Source organism: Hibiscus syriacus, unplaced genomic scaffold (assembly GCF_006381635.1).
Source record: "Hibiscus syriacus cultivar Baekdansim isolate YM2019G1 unplaced genomic scaffold, ASM638163v2 tig00111952_pilon, whole genome shotgun sequence".
Taxonomy (NCBI): domain Eukaryota; kingdom Viridiplantae; phylum Streptophyta; class Magnoliopsida; order Malvales; family Malvaceae; genus Hibiscus; species Hibiscus syriacus.
The window spans coordinates 906,962-922,338 of NW_024063220.1; the positions used below are offsets into that span (position 1 = coordinate 906,962).

Here is a 15,377-nt window from a genome sequence, read left to right on the forward strand (position 1 = left end):
TACAGAAGTCTTGTAGGCTCGTTATTGTATGCGTGCCACACAAGGCCAGACATAGCATATAGTGTTAATAAATTAGCTCAGTTCATGCATGCATCGTGTGAGCAACACTTGTCTGCTGTGAAAAGAGTACTTAGATACTTGAATGGCACCTTGGATCATGGACTTGTTTTGTCTCGAAATGACTCACCATTACAGCTTACTGCATTTGCAGATGCTGATTGGGCAGGAAGCATGGATGACAGGAGATCAATCTCAAGTAATTGTTTGTATCTTGCTGGCAATCTAATCGTATGGAGTTCCAAGAAACAAAAGACTGTGTCTAGGTCCACAACTGAAGCAGAGTATAGGAGTTTGGCTGATGTGTCTTCTGATGCAACGTGGGTAGCTGCATTGCTTGATAGTATGGGGATTGAGCTACAAGGCACACTTGTTATATGGTGTCATATCTATGAGTGCTAATCCAATTTACCATGCTAAAACTAAGCATGTGGAGTTGGATGTGCATTTCGTGAGAGAGAAGGTGGCAGCAAACAAATTGAAGGTGAACTATGTACCATCTTCACATCAGGTAGCAGATGCTTTCACTAAGGCATTGTCAAAAGATTACTTCAATGTGTTCAGACAAAGGTTGGGAGTTGTTTCGTTAAAAGAAGTTGAAGATGGAAGGAGCAGGGAGCATATTGGATGGACTACATCATAAGCATGCTCGAGCATGTAGCATATATAGTCTTGCTTAGTTAGTTAGTTAGTTGAAATGTAACTGCCTTTCTGGTATAGCTGGTATAGCAGTTATACATTGATTGTATATAAAGACATGCAGAGTCTTGTACACACGATTAACAACAATGATCTGTTTTTCATAGTAATTGAGTTTTCTATCACTTCCGAGCTGAACGAGATAAGAGGGATTCCCTCGGGTAACTTGTTCTTCATAACAAATTCTTTTCTCTATTCGTATGTAAGATCTTCCAGAGCTCGCATGTCACCCTGCAACATATAAGACTGCTTATATTTCTTGCTACACTCGGGCGTTGATTCATAAGCGAAGGAAAGGATTACCTTAATCGTCTTGCATATTAAAAGTTCCATGATCCTTCGAGTTTCTTTGTCAGCTATCTGGCCTTCACGGAGAGTATCGGAGGCTATGGGACTGCCACCGTACGGACTCTGGACCAGTGCCAATCCAGCAACTTTGTTCTCTAACTCGGACCAATAAATGGACAACGCCGCGGCAGAATCAACTCCACCGTTGCTGTGCCCGAGCAGCATTACTCATTTACCAGACCCCCAGTAAAGCTCCTCGATGTATTGCTTCAACTCCCACGCGTTATGCTCCACCGATGCCTTTGTAGAACAACAAAAGCTCGAGTCAAATCATGGTATTCGAAGATGCAGAAGAAATGCATTCCTGAATAATAGTTTTCTTATTCCGAAATCTAGATAATTTACGAGTAACCCTAGATTATCTCGCTGTGGACTTTCGCTATATGGCATGCAAGACCCAGTCTCGAAAAGAATCCCTTAGTAGCCACAAAATATAAGGGGCCATGATTGCTAAAAAGGGCTGACAAAGTATTAGAAATCTACATTATATTGAAGGGAAAGGTATAGCGAATGCCGGATTGATAAACGAGGAAATAAGAGAGATACTGCGGTATTCTCGTACCTGGAACTAATAAATATACAAATGAATTGGGAACTGTGTGTTCTCCATTCCTGGACGTGAAAATATCGACTCAGGTAGCACGGAACAATCTCTTATTATTCAGGAAGACCAAGACAAAATTAAACTAATTTGGTACCATATGGCTTCTAGCAGTTCCAGGAATCTTGTCGTACCATCCTTGACGGAAGCCATTTCAGGAGTGCGTTGCAACCACCCAATATCATCAGAAGAACCGCGTAATGTTCTCTCCACTGGGATACAATGCTGAAAATAAAAAAAATGGTTACATTCATTATAAAGAAGCAAATCTACCAATGTTATTAAAGATCCAAGACTTCGCAGCTGGAATCGGATTTGAAAAAGGAAAAACAAAAGAACATAGAAAGATTTGAATAAAAAAAATCAACATACACCATGAACCGGATTCTTATTTCGGAATCTTATCCAGCATTTTTACGAAGTTAAGGAAATCAACTTGTTTTACCTAAAGACTTGTGCTTGCATGCGTTTCAAATGGTAGAGAGTACATCTCCAAGGGGCAATTACCAGACGCCAAGTAAGCCGTAAGGCAAACAACGGCACATCAACCTACAACCCGTTAGAAGCAACCACATGTAGCATAAATGAAAAAAAAACGGAATACAGATGCATTACTACGAACAATATCATTTCAGCTGTATTATTAGATATTTAAGCATATAGTCAGGGTAACTTCTGCATATCATATCTAAATTGCTATTGAACTAATCGGAAATGGCATATTCCAACGCAAAGTTTGAACGAGTCATCAAAGAATCAACCATTTTGTTCATATATTCACTCCCATATCATGCAAGTAAAAGGAAAGAAAACGGATACCCTTGAAAGACGAAATGGACATCTCGTCTTAGTTGCCGACAGTTATTGGTTTTTATAATTCTAGAATCTGTATTTGCAAGAAATTCTCCCTCAAGCTCCGAGGAACTTCTTTGACAGAGGCCGGAGTTCAAATTTTCCATGCAATACATCGAAGATACGGCAATGGAACCTTCTCTGCATCTGTAGACATCTTGGAGAACAAGATTCTCATCAGAAACATCTAAATGTCTAAATATATATGTACAACACACATGCGTGCATAATAAAAACCGAAGAACTAACAGACGAAATTGATGAATCTGCGACTTATATTAGTTGTCCATGTTAAAAGACAAGTGAAAATGTCATCCATAGGCGAGGAAAATAAGAGGAAGTCCAGAATATGTGATGTATTATTCATAACATCATGATGGACCTGATAACAAGATTTGCATTAGTTCGGGCTACTTCGGCTTACTTGTTCGAATCATTTTCGAATTCGGATCAGAATTGACAGAGGCTTAAATGATGCAATGGAACAGAACATTATAACTTAATTAAGTCCAGTTATGTTTTTTTTAGGAAATTGTCTGGAATGGTCTCAATCAGTACTTACAGATAACTGGTTTTCAGGTTCAGCAAATCCTCTATTGATGCTCAAATCTTCCATTAAAACCTTCCCGCACTGCCTGGTCCATAGAAAATAATTGAAATTTAAGACAATCAATCACACGTTCAAATACAAAACTTTGCATTTTCTCAGTAACCAAACAGAAGGGATAGGAAAATAAAACAGAGAAAACAACATGAAATCTCCAAAAACAAACCGACTAGATTACTTCAAAGTTCAAAACGCAAAAGCCTCAAAGAGTAGCTTTGATCGGCAAAAATCCATAATTTGTTTTAAAATACGATAGCTTTGAAAGCCCAGATTTATAAAAGGAAAGAAAATACGATGGAAAATGCACATACCCAGTTGCCAAGAAAGCTACAAGTTCAAGCAAAGAGAACTGCAAAAGTTCACTGAGAATTTCTTTTTTTTCATTTTTCTTTTTAAAAAGAATAAACTATTAAAATAGTCCCTAAACTTTTAAGACAATTGCATGTTAGTCACTCAACTTTTGAAACATGCAATATAGTCATCAAACTTTTAATTCATTTTCATTTTGATCCCTACCATTATCTTCCCGTTAGTTTATGCTGACGTGGAACTTAACCCCCTTAATTTTTCTGACGAGGTAGTTTTTCCTTCCTCCTCCTCTTCTACTTTTTTTCTCATTCCTTCTTTCTACTTCTTCAAAGCAATCATCTTCAGCTTTAAAACTCGATTCCAAAACCGACCCAACATGCAGGAGGGATGGGAGAGAGCAATTACCAACCTGCAAAGACGTCAAGGTTGGGTTTGATCGTTGAAGGAGGTTGAAGGTAAAGTCATAAAGACTTTGTAGAAACGAGTAAACGTATTTAATTTTCACAACCGAAACCTGCAACTGCAATTACAAGATATCATCACTTTAAAACATAAAAACTTTCGATCATAAACCCCTACTCCAAAGATCTACTTCTTGCCATCTTTGACAGCATCATCGACTATTACTAATTTGACCTTCTTGTAATCAAAATCCGCAAGATCGACACCGCACTCTTCAGGCACCACGGAGCGCCTATCACCAAAGACGTTCCATAGGTACATCACACAACAAGTCGTCAAAGGCTCCGCAGGCGCCACCGAAGACGAACACAACGAGCATTTTCCAAAAATATCTTCTACTCTTGGGCACGGTTGTCAAAGGTTCAGGGTTCTTCGCAATGGTGGCATTGAGATCGAGTGGCTGGGAATACATCCAATTGTGAACCTGCCTAAGCTTAAAACTCCATGAATGAATAAAACATGACTACGAAGAGTTGCCATTTGAAGAGCTTAAACCCACAAACACTTCATCATTCCATAGTTTCGACAAATTGATCGAATACGAAAGCAAGGGATCATTAGGCCTGGAACTACTAGATTGACTTAACCTAATCCAAGAGAAACCCCAAACGAACTATTCCCCAATATTGGAAAATAAACGAGTAACAAGTAATTTCCCTATAGCCAGATTAGTGAGAATACGAAATAAACGCAGAAAAAATAATACCCGAAAAATTGATAACGGAGTTCAGTCAATTGTGCTTACGTCTCCGGACTTCTGCAGATCTTTTACTAAAGAGAAAAAATTACAGGTGTTTACAAAACACACTTGAGAGAGAACTGGAAGATTTTGGAATGATTTTGAAGCTAAATGGGCTAGGGTATTTATAGCTAAAGCTTAGGGACTAATCTTTGAAAATACCCTAAAGTGCAATGGCTAAAGTGAATTAACCCATTTAAAAAATCAACATAAGCTGCACCGAATTTGACAATTTGCATTTGTTGAAAAATCATCAGGCGGTGCCTACCCTTTTCCTCCCTTTGTTGATTTTGGGAGCCAACAACGCCCCCTTATTTGACCAACAATCTCCCACTTGAAGACTGATTTTAATCTGTCTTCACACCTTGATCAATGCAGCAGCATTTCTAGTCTTGTTATTCTAGCATGCCAACTGAAGTTGAACACAACTTCAGTTTGTCCGTAGTCACCGTCTTTGTTAACATGTCTGCTGGATTTTGAGCTCCACTGATCTTTTCAAGTTTCAAAATCCCATCTTCCAGAAGAACCGGATAAAATGATATCGCAATTGTATGTGCTTCGTCCTGGAATGAAAAGACGGATTCTTCGCTAGATGAATAGCACTTTAACTATCGCAATACAAGACATTATTTTCTTGTTTCTTGCCTAACTCTTCCAAGAAACTTTGGAGCCAAACCATCTCCTTGTTGGCTTCCGTAACAGCGACATATTCTGCTTCAGTTGAGGAGAGAGCAACTATCTTCTGTAGTTGAGAAACCCAACTCACTGCAGTACCTCCTAGAGTATAGACATACCCTGTAGTTCTCTTTCTGATGTCAATATTTCCGGCTAAGTCAGCATCTACATAGCCTGACAGTATAGTATCTCCACTTTTGAAACAAAGTGCTTTGTTTGTAGTACCTCGCAGATATCTGAGGATCCATTTGACTGCTTCCCAATGTACCTTGCTCGGATTATTCATGTATCTGCTAACAGCTCCCACTGCTTGAGCAATATCTGGTCTGGTACAAACCATGGCATAAATCAGACTTCCAATTGCTGAGGCATACGACACCTTCACCATGTGTGCACGTTCTTCCTCCGTATTTGGTGACTGTTCTTTGGAGAGTCTGAAATGAACACCTAAAGGTGTACTTACTGGTTTAGCATCTTGCATGTTGAACCTGGAGAGTACTTTGTTGCTGTACTCAGCCTGTGATAATATCAAAGTCCCCGACTTTGTGTCTCTCTTGATCCTCATCCTAAGAATCTGCTTTGCAGCGCCTAGATCCTTAATAGCAAACTGCTTTGACAATTTTTGCTTCAAGTTTATAATCTCTTGCATGTCTGAGCCTGCAACGAGCATGTCATCAACGTACAACAATAAAATAATGAAGCTATTGTCGAACCTCTTGATGTAGCAACAATGATATGCTTGGCATCTGGTAAAACCATTGCTACCCATGAAGCTATCGAACTTCTTGTACCACTGTCTAGGAGCTTGTTTTAAACCATACAAGCTCTTCTTCAACTTGCATACCAGGTTTTTGTTTCCTGCCTCTATGAAGCCTTCTGGCTGCCTCATATAGATTTCTTCCTCCAAATCACCATGAAGGAAAGCTGTCTTTACATCTAACTGCTCAAGATGTAAATTTTCTGTAGCTACAATTTTCAACACCAGTCTGATTGTAGACAGTTTTACAACTAGAGAGAAAATTTCATTGTAGTCAATACCTTCCTTTTTGCTGAAAATCTTTGACAACCAATCTTGCTTTGTAGCGTTTGCTCCCATCGTGCTCTTCTTTGATCCTGTAAATCCACTTGTTGTGGAGCACTTTCTTGCCTGGTGGTAATTCAGCTAATTCCCACTTCTGATTTGACATAAGCGAGTCCATCTCATCTTTCATGGAAGACTCCTACTTGACTGAATCCTCCACTTGCATTGCTTCATCATAGCACTCTGGTTCACCATTGTCAGTCAGCAACAAGTAGTGCAAAGAAGGAGAATATCGTTGGGTTGGTTTAGGAATTTTGGAGGAGCGTCTCAGTTCTGGTGTGACTGGTTCTTCTTGAACTGCTTCAGGACTGATCTGAACATCATTTCCAGAAATCTCCTCGAACTCAGCAAATTCCTTTGTTTCAGCTTCGGTATTGGAGCTATTTGATTCTATGGTTGACCTGTCTTTGTACATCACATTCTCATTGAAAATGACATCTCTGCTTCTGATGATCTTCCGATTTTTGTAGTCCCAAAACCGGTAACCAAACTCATCACCGCCATAACAAACAAAGGTACATTTGTTAGACTTAGCATCAAGTTTACTTCTTTCAGCAGAGTCTATGTGTACATAACAAATACAACCAAACACTCTTAAGTGTGAAAGGTTTATTTCTTTCTTGCTCCAAACTTCCTCTGGTATTCTGCCATCCAAAGGAACTGAGGGCCCACGGTTGATCAAGTAAGCTGCAGTGTTGATAGCTTCAGCCCATAGAAATTTGGGCAATCCGGCATGTATCCTCATGCTTCTGGCACGTTCATTCAAAGTTCTGTTCATGCGCTCTATTACGCCATTATGCTGCGGTGTCATGGGAACTGTTATCTCCATATTGATCCCATTGTTTGCGCAGAAATCTCTGAATCTTCTACTTTTGTACTCTCCTCCATTGTCAGACCTCAACCGCTTGACTTTCAAACTAGTCTCATTTTCCACCATGACCTTCCATTTTCTGAAGGTATCAAAGATTTCTGATTTCTTCTTCAGAAAATAAACCCACACATTCCTTGTAGAATCATTGATGAATGTGACATAATATAATGAGCCTGCAAGAGATGGAACTGGAGATGGTCCCCATACATCAGTATGAATCAACTCTAACTTTTCAGCCTTGGGTGTCTTACCAATCTTTGCAAAGCTGACTTTCTTTTGTTTGCCAAAGATGCAATCCTCGCATAGTCCGACATCTACATTCTTTAGATCCGGCAGCTTCCCTTTTGACAAAAGTGTCTTCATCCCTTTCTCGCTCATATGGCCAAGCCTTTGGTGCCATAGGTTTGATTTTCCATCAGCATTTGCTGCAGCAATGATATTCTCTAAGTTTGAGGTTACATAGAGAGTACCAGTCTTCTTACCACGAGCAATGACGAGTGCTCCTTTGGTAATCTTTCATTCACAGCCTGAAAAGGTTGTGCTATATCCTTCTCCATCAAGCTGTCCTACAGAAATAAGATTCCTTTTGAGGCCAGGAATATGTCTTACTCATTTCAGCGTCCAGGTGGTCTGGTTTGGCAACTTTAGTCGGATGTCTCCTTTTCCGACGATCTTCAAGGTTTCATCATCAGCTAGATGAACCTTCCCAAAATCACCACTGACATAGTTCTCCATGATTTCTCGGCATGGGGTGGAGTGGAAAGATGCCTATGAATCCAAGATCCATGATTCAATGGGACTGTTGACGCTTAGAATAATGGCATCACCTGTCTCCTCTGTCATGTTTGCAGATTCCTGTGCGCCGGTATCTTTCTTCAGTGCTCGGTAATCCCTTTTAAAGTGACCCTTCTTGCCACAATTATAACAGGTAAAATCTTTCTTTCCCGTTCTTGATTTTCCCCGTCTGGATTTCGATCTGCCACGATTTGAATTTCTTTCTGAAGTTCTCCCTCTGGACTCCGTGTGCAAGGCTGAGGAGGTTGATGCTTCACCCGATTCTCTCCGTCGAATTTCTTCGCTCAGTACCAGATCTCGAACATCGTCAAATTTCAATTTACTATTTCCCGACGAGCTGCTAACTACTGTAACAATATCATTCCAACTGTCTGGTAGAGATGATAAGAGAATTAAAGCTCGAACTTCATCATCGAATTCAATTTCCACGGAACTCAACTGGGTTGTGATTGTGTTGAGTTCATTCAGGTGTTGAGCCACTGATGCCCCTTCCGCCATCCGCAAATTGAATAATCGCCTCATCAAATGAACTTTGTTTGAGGCCGATGTGAACCACTGTGTATTAGAACACATTCGTCGACAAATTCGTATCGCCGACAAAATTTTACTATTCACGAAATTTATTATTCACGTGAACAATAATGAATAGTAATGAATAGTAACCTCGCAAAAAATTGATAAAATTCACAACCAAAAGCTCTGATTACCAGTTGTTGGGAAATAAACGAGTAACAAGTAATTTCCCTATAGCAAGATTAGTGAGAATACGAAATAAACGCGGAAAAAATAATACCCGAAAAATTGATAACGGAGTTCAGCCAATTGTGCTTACGTCTCCGGACTGCTGCAGATCTTTTACTAAAGAGAAAAAATTACAGGTGTTTACAAAACACACTTGAGAGAGAACTGGAAGATTTTGAGACGATTTTGAAGCTAAATGGGCTAGGTTATTTATAGCTAAAGCTTAGGGACTAATCTTTGAAAATACCCTAAAGTGCAATGGCTAAAGTGAATTAACCCATTTAAAAAATCAACATAAGTTGCACCGAATTTGACAATTTGCATTTGTTGAAAAATCATCAGGCGGTGCCCACCCTTTTCCTCCCTTTGTTGATTTTGGGAGCCAACAACGCCCCCTTATTTGACCAACACCCAATACATCAACTTTAAAACTACTAGGATCCGTAATAAAAGCCAAACTATCATCGTTATATGGGATATGAGAAGGAAAAGTAAGTTAAAAAAGAAGCAAAGTTCATGACTTTACCTTCAACAAGCTTGATGGGTTTCTTGTACATCACTGCCCCCGCACTCCAACTCACTGAGTCGGTGAGTTGAATCCAAGAGCCATCGCTACCAACACGTGAATCACCATATAAAGCAATATTGGACTCAAATTTTGGATCTTTTCTAAAACTTTTGAAAGAAAAAGATAAACTTTGATCTGTAGTCAAGATTTTGAAGAAGAAAAACAAGACAAATCAGGGCTATGAGGTATCTGGAAATGAAGAAAGTTGCCATCTTTGAAGTGGGATAGAGCTGAAATCTGAGCTTGGCTCTTTGCTTTCTTTCTTGGTTTACAAAGATATGGCAGATGATTCCATTTACAACAACAAGCTGGGTTTTTTCCTCTTTTTTCCCCTAGATTTTTTTAATTTAGGCTTGTGGGTGAAGAACCAGAGGTAAGAAAGAAGGAAGAACTAGAGGTAAGAAAGAAGGAAGAAGAAGCTGCCACGTCAAGAAAGTTAACGGGATTAAATACCGCGTTAGTAAAACTGCAGGTAACGATAGGGATCAAAATGAAAATAATCTAAAAGTTTGATGATTGTATTATAAATTTTAAAAGTTGACTGAAAAAATACAAGCGCTATAAAAGTTCAGGGACTATTTTTATAGTTTACCCTAAAAAGAATTGAATGTAGGGGTGTTCAAAATTCGGTTTTAACCCAATTAACCGATCGAACTGAACTAATTCGGTTAATTCGGTCGGGGAACGGTTAAAGATTTTTTGGATATTCGGTTAACGGTTAATTCGGTTCGAAATCGATTAATTAACCAAAATAAAATTTTAAATATTAAATATATTTTATATAACATATGAGTTCAACCCAAATAATTTAAAACACAATTAATAATTTAAGATCTAATAACTTTTAAACATAAATCAATATTAATTAATTAAAAAATTTATATAAAATTTTTATTTTATAATTATATATTATTTAAATTAATTGTAAACTATTTTTTTAATTAAAAAATATTAAATATATTATATATAACATATGAACTCAGCCCAAACTATTTAAAATTCAATTAATAATTTAAGAACCAATAACTTTTAAACCTAAATCAATATTAATTAATTAAAAATTTTATATAAATTTTTTATTTTATAATTATATATTATTTAAATTAATTATAAACTATTTTTTTAATTATAAAATATTTAATTTTTATAAAAATTATAAAATTTTAAAAAATTTCGGTTAATTTGAAAATTAACCGAAATTTATTCGGTTCGGTTAATATTTTCAAAAAAAAGTTCGGTTCGATTAACGGTTAAAGAAAAAAAAATTCGATTAATTCGATTAATGATAGTTTAATCGGTTCGACCACTGAATTAACCGAATGAACATCCCTAATTGAATGTATGACTTGGTCAGCCGAATGAGGATAATATCGTTATCTTCATAAATACCTAAATTTGATTCCAGTTTTGATCTTTTCAAAGTAATTACTTTGAATGAAAGCATAAATATATAAAATAAGTATTGTTACAACTGCTAAATATACATGCTTGCCCGTCAAAAAATTACAAACTCTTAGATTTTGGTCTAATTTTCATTTAGTCCCTTTATTATTTTAAAGTTTAAGATTCAATCTTACTGTACCTCTAATAACACATGTCTCAGTGGGATTCAGCGAAACTCCTATCCATCATCGTTCTATTTTTAGGTTCTAACTCTAGGAAAATATATCAATAAATCCGAAATGGTATATTAAAATATGTTGATATTAATACATACAAAAACCAGTAGGGAAAAAAATGTGTCCCATTTTTACCGAACTTAGTCCTTGACTCCTCAAATGGTAAAATTTAGACTTTGATCCCTTCAAAATATAAAAGATATAAAATTTATGTCATGGTAAAATTTGATTTTATTCTCTCTGAAATAATAGAATTTCAGTATAATTCCTTTAAAAGTTATATAATCCTAAGCAATATCGGCGATAAAATTATATTTTGACTTTAGTTTTGACCCAATTTTATTTTATTCATATATCTTGGTATTTGTATTTAATACCGGCATCAGTTATGAGATTTTTTTTGTTAGTCCAAGATAAATACAATGTAGTATATGTTTAAAAGATTTTGAATCATATCAATTCATGAAACACAACAGAATCTAGCCCTTAATTTCTGCAAACATCACGACTTATAGTCCAACACGACGGTATTGTCAATTTAGTCTTACTAATGAATTATACTCCTAATTGTGTAGAAGTAAAAAGACTATCTTAAATTGTGTCTAGTCGACGGATTAAAATCATAATTAAATCTCTAGATTTTGATAGGTAAAAAAAGCATATTACCCGTAGCCGACATAACTGTAAAAACCGGCATGCAAGGGGAATTGGAACTCCACGTGGGGGAGATTTGTCATTAGGGAAGTGGATAGGGGTTGAGTCTTTATAGTTAGAGAGAGACACGTGACGTTATGGAAACAAACTCTTCGGTAAGCATGGTTGAATACTTAAAATCATTTTATACGATTTTTCAACGTTGAATACTTAAAATCATAATTTTTCAAAGTTGAATACTTAAAATCATAATTTAAGTATAATTAAATGACCCCATCATGTATTTTACCCTTTATTTTAATAAACAAAGAGACGTAATTCAAAAACATATCCAAACTCGAGTGCCAAATCCGAAATGATTCAAATCGAAATACCATTAGTTCATATGTACACATCCAAGAAAAAACATAGCATACATGATGCAAAAGTATATTCACATTTTTACTCGGCTTCGATGGCCATTGATGTTACTACTATCTGAGTTTTATCTGGTGGACTCTGTTATACCAGATCGAATGAAGTGTCATGCGGAAGAGATCGTACCTCTCGGGCTTAGCATGCCAGAGGAAATGCCGTTGAACCTTCCGCACACCGAGTTGCAAAGCGAGATACCTCTCTTGCCCTATTGACATAAGTATGTCTTTCAGGTTCGGAATGTCTTTCTCCGCGAGTATTAACAAGAACGCTCCCCAATCCAGAACTTCAAAAAACGGGGGCACGAAATTGTCGGAGATGATAATGGGAACCCACTCGTAAAAGATGGATTCAACGACTCGTGGACTGTTGACCTCGTAGCCTTTGGGGCAGATACAGTACTTGCTGCTCTTCATGTACTGGATATAAGTCATTTTACTTGCAACACCAGGAGGCATTGGACCAAGAATCTTCATATTGGGGTCTTTGTCTTCCCAGTGTTTCAATAAGATCGGACGCAGATACCCACCCATAATTGCTTCCGGCATAGAAGGCAAGAATATGCCTCTGAGAAGGTGGTTTTCCTCCGAGATCTCGAAGAGGATTTCTTGCGGACTGGACATATGTTTCTGGAAGAGAAACATCCCTCCCGATTTTGAAACCTACAGTGACATCCGCATTGCAGAGTGCTTTGATGCAATGCTCCATATGGTGCCTTGTTTCGTATAGAGTTGAACAATTAAATATTGTTTTAAAAAAACGGTTATGATTTTTAATTTGAAAAAATCGGTGGTTTTTGGATTAATTTGAATAGAATCACTATCGAACTTTGAGTCAGGTAGGTCAAATATCTAAAATATGTCTTTTTAAAAATAATTTTATGAAAAATCATTTTTATGACAAAAAATTGGTCTGCGTTTACAAAGATTCGATTAAAACGGGATTGAGAGTCGGTTACAATCAAAAATGATTAGTACCCTTGAACAACTCTTTCGATACCATTTAATTTGTCGGTTGTCTTAATTGCGAAAATTAAAATTTAAAAATTCAATTCGAATTATTTACCTTTTATCGATTGAAATTACTACTGAAAAAATCAAACAAAATATTAGATGATAAAATAAAATATTGACTAAAACAAAAAAATTAGAAGATTAAATTAAAAATAAAAAAAAATTAGGATAATAATAATAATAATGTGAAAAAAATGTCACAAGATAAATAAATAAAAATTAAGAAAAATAAGAAAATATTAATTTCTAAAAGAAATAAAAAATAAAATAAAAAATAATTTACATTAGTGACCAAAATAAAACATTCATAAATTCCTAGGCCATATTTGAATAAAACATAAATTAGGGACTAAAATGTAACCATAATAAAATTTGAAATCCAAATTAAAATGCTGAAAATTAAATTTGGTGACTAAGATGTAAAAATTATAAATTTCAGGAACTGCGGACGATATTATTTTCGAAATGACACAAAGGTCTTTCCCCAAAACGACATAGTTTTGGGGAGGATATTTATATCACATGACATGCCTAAATGCCTCCCCCATTTCTCATTTTTCCTTTTTGCTTCGAGAGAGCTCTGACTTCTCTCTAACTCCCTCACCGGAGGAAAATCGGTCAACGACCAGCCGCCACCGCCGGTCACTATTCCGACCACCGTCTATCACTATTCACTACCGACGATCACTATTCACGATGGCCAAAAAATACAAAAATACATCAAATCGAAGCTCTCACCACCCTAAAGCCGAATCTGACAACCTTTCTTTCTAAAAACCCTAGATCGACGTAGATCTAAATTTTTACCTTCGATATTTTGACTTCTCCGGCGATGTTTGAAGCCTCCGACGACGGCAAGTTCTCTCCTATTTTTTTTGTTTTCGACTCCCCCTTTTTTTCCGGTCGAATGGTCTTTTTATAATGGTTGCATGGTGAAATCCCAAATCTTTCGGGATTTATTTTTTATTTTTGATTGTTGGCTTGATTTTGCCGACTTTGGGTTTGATTTTCGACTGCTGGTGATGTAGGTGATGACGATGGTGGCTTCCAGAGGGCTTGACGGCGCTGGAACGTTCGGTTGATTTTTTAAAATCCCCCAGACAAAACGGGTATCTACAGCTGTCCCTCTTTGCACATTCGTGTGTCAACAAAAATAGGGCAAAGACGAAAAAACAACCAGTTTTTGTCCGATTCTGGAATTGGTCTTTGGTCTTATTCTTAATTTAAAGATATCGGCTTGAAAATTCTTCCGGAAGGTAGTTCCTCGTTGCTACCATGCGGTTGATATGCCTCCGAACTGAATGAAATTGAACTTGAAAATTCTTGTTGACAGATAGTCATTCTCACCTTGAGATATTCTGTAAATTTGATATGTTCATGAGCTGAATATAATCGAACTCAAAGGTTTGCTGACATATAACTCTTCTCGCTTTAAGTTATGCTGTAAATTTGACATGTCCTTGAGCTGAATGTAATTGAACTCGAAGGTTTCATTGTTGACAAATAACCCTTCTCACCTTGAGCTATGTTGTAAATTTGATATGCCTCTGAGCTGAATGTAATCGAACTCGAAGGTCTTTGATGACAAATAACCCCTCTCTCCTTGAGTTATGCTATAAATTTAATATGCCTTTGCGTTGAATATAATCGAATTGAAATGACTTTGATGAGAGATAACCCTTCTCGCCTTGAGTTTTAATGAAAATGATGTGCCTTTGAGCTGAGTGTAATTGAACTCGAAGGTCTTTGACAGATAAACCTTCTTTTCTTGAGCTATACTGCAAATGATGTGCCTTTGAGCTGATTGTAATCGAACTCGAAGGTCTTTGTTGACAGATGACACTTCTAGCCTTGAGTTATGCTGTAAATGACGTGCCTTTGAGCTGAGTGTAATCAAACTCGAAGGTCTTTGACAGATAACCCTTCTTGCCTTGAGTTATGCTACAAATGATGTGCCTTTAAGCTGAGTGTAATCGAACTCGAAGGTCTTTGTTGATGGATAACCCTTCTAACATTGAGTTATGCTGTAAATGGTGTTCCTTTGAGCTGAGTGAATCGAACTCGATGGTTTTGGCAGATAACCCTTCTTGCCTTGAGCTATGCTACAAATGATGTGCCTTTGAGCTGAGTGTAGTCGAACTCAAAGGTCTTTTGTTGGCAGATAGCCCTTCTTGCCTTGAGCTATGCTGCAAATGATATGCCTTTGAGCTGAGTGTAATCGAACTCAAAGGTCTTTTGTTGGCAGATAGCCCTTCTTGCCTTGAGCTATGTT

The 15,377-nt window shown here is 37.1% G+C and overlaps 3 protein-coding genes across 4 annotated transcripts; all 3 read right to left on the reverse strand.

The window, feature by feature from the left end:
- Positions 1-881: 881 nt before the first annotated feature.
- On the reverse strand, positions 882-1,384 carry LOC120173444. Its single transcript, XM_039180622.1, has 2 exons — positions 1,060-1,384; positions 882-987 (listed from the first exon to the last, which is right to left on the reverse strand). The coding sequence occupies exons 1-2, from the start codon at positions 1,267-1,269 to the stop codon at positions 949-951; spliced, it is 249 nt and encodes an 82-aa protein (XP_039036553.1). The 5' UTR covers positions 1,270-1,384; the 3' UTR covers positions 882-948.
- A 911-nt stretch (positions 1,385-2,295) lies between these two features.
- On the reverse strand, positions 2,296-10,864 carry LOC120173442. 2 transcript variants are annotated; one of them, XM_039180621.1, is made up of 5 exons: positions 10,738-10,864; positions 3,476-3,566; positions 3,120-3,192; positions 2,808-2,939; positions 2,296-2,733 (listed from the first exon to the last, which is right to left on the reverse strand). In XM_039180621.1, the coding sequence occupies exons 1-5, from the start codon at positions 10,847-10,849 to the stop codon at positions 2,494-2,496; spliced, it is 648 nt and encodes a 215-aa protein (XP_039036552.1). In that variant the 5' UTR covers positions 10,850-10,864; the 3' UTR covers positions 2,296-2,493. The 2 variants fall into 2 exon arrangements, 1 of the variants encoding a protein (XP_039036552.1); XR_005521058.1 differs by lacking the exon at positions 10,738-10,864 and having other exon boundaries at positions 2,297-2,939; positions 3,120-3,188; positions 3,476-3,569.
- A 1,287-nt stretch (positions 10,865-12,151) lies between these two features.
- Positions 12,152-12,715, reverse strand: LOC120173463 (probable glycosyltransferase At3g07620). The gene has a single exon (XM_039180626.1). It carries the CDS (start codon positions 12,713-12,715, stop codon positions 12,152-12,154), a length of 564 nt encoding a protein of 187 aa, XP_039036557.1.
- Between the last annotated feature and the right edge of the window lie 2,662 nt (positions 12,716-15,377).

Coding starts and splice junctions, on each gene's coding strand:
- LOC120173444 (XM_039180622.1), bottom strand. CDS start 1,269: ATGCTGCTCGGGCACAGCAACGGTGGAGTTGATTCTGCCGCGGCGTTG. Junction 988..1,059: donor TAATATGCAAGACGATTAAG/GTAATCCTTTCC, acceptor TATATGTTGCAG/GGTGACATGCGAGCTCTGGA.
- LOC120173442 (XM_039180621.1), bottom strand. CDS start 10,849: ATGCTTTCATTCAAAGTAATTACTTTGAAAAGATCAAAACTGGAATCA. Junction 3,193..3,475: donor GTAGCTTTCTTGGCAACTGG/GTATGTGCATTT, acceptor TCTATGGACCAG/GCAGTGCGGGAAGGTTTTAA. Junction 2,734..2,807: donor GCAGATTCATCAATTTCGTC/TGTTAGTTCTTC, acceptor GATGTTTCTGAT/GAGAATCTTGTTCTCCAAGA.
- LOC120173463 (XM_039180626.1), bottom strand. CDS start 12,715: ATGTCCAGTCCGCAAGAAATCCTCTTCGAGATCTCGGAGGAAAACCAC.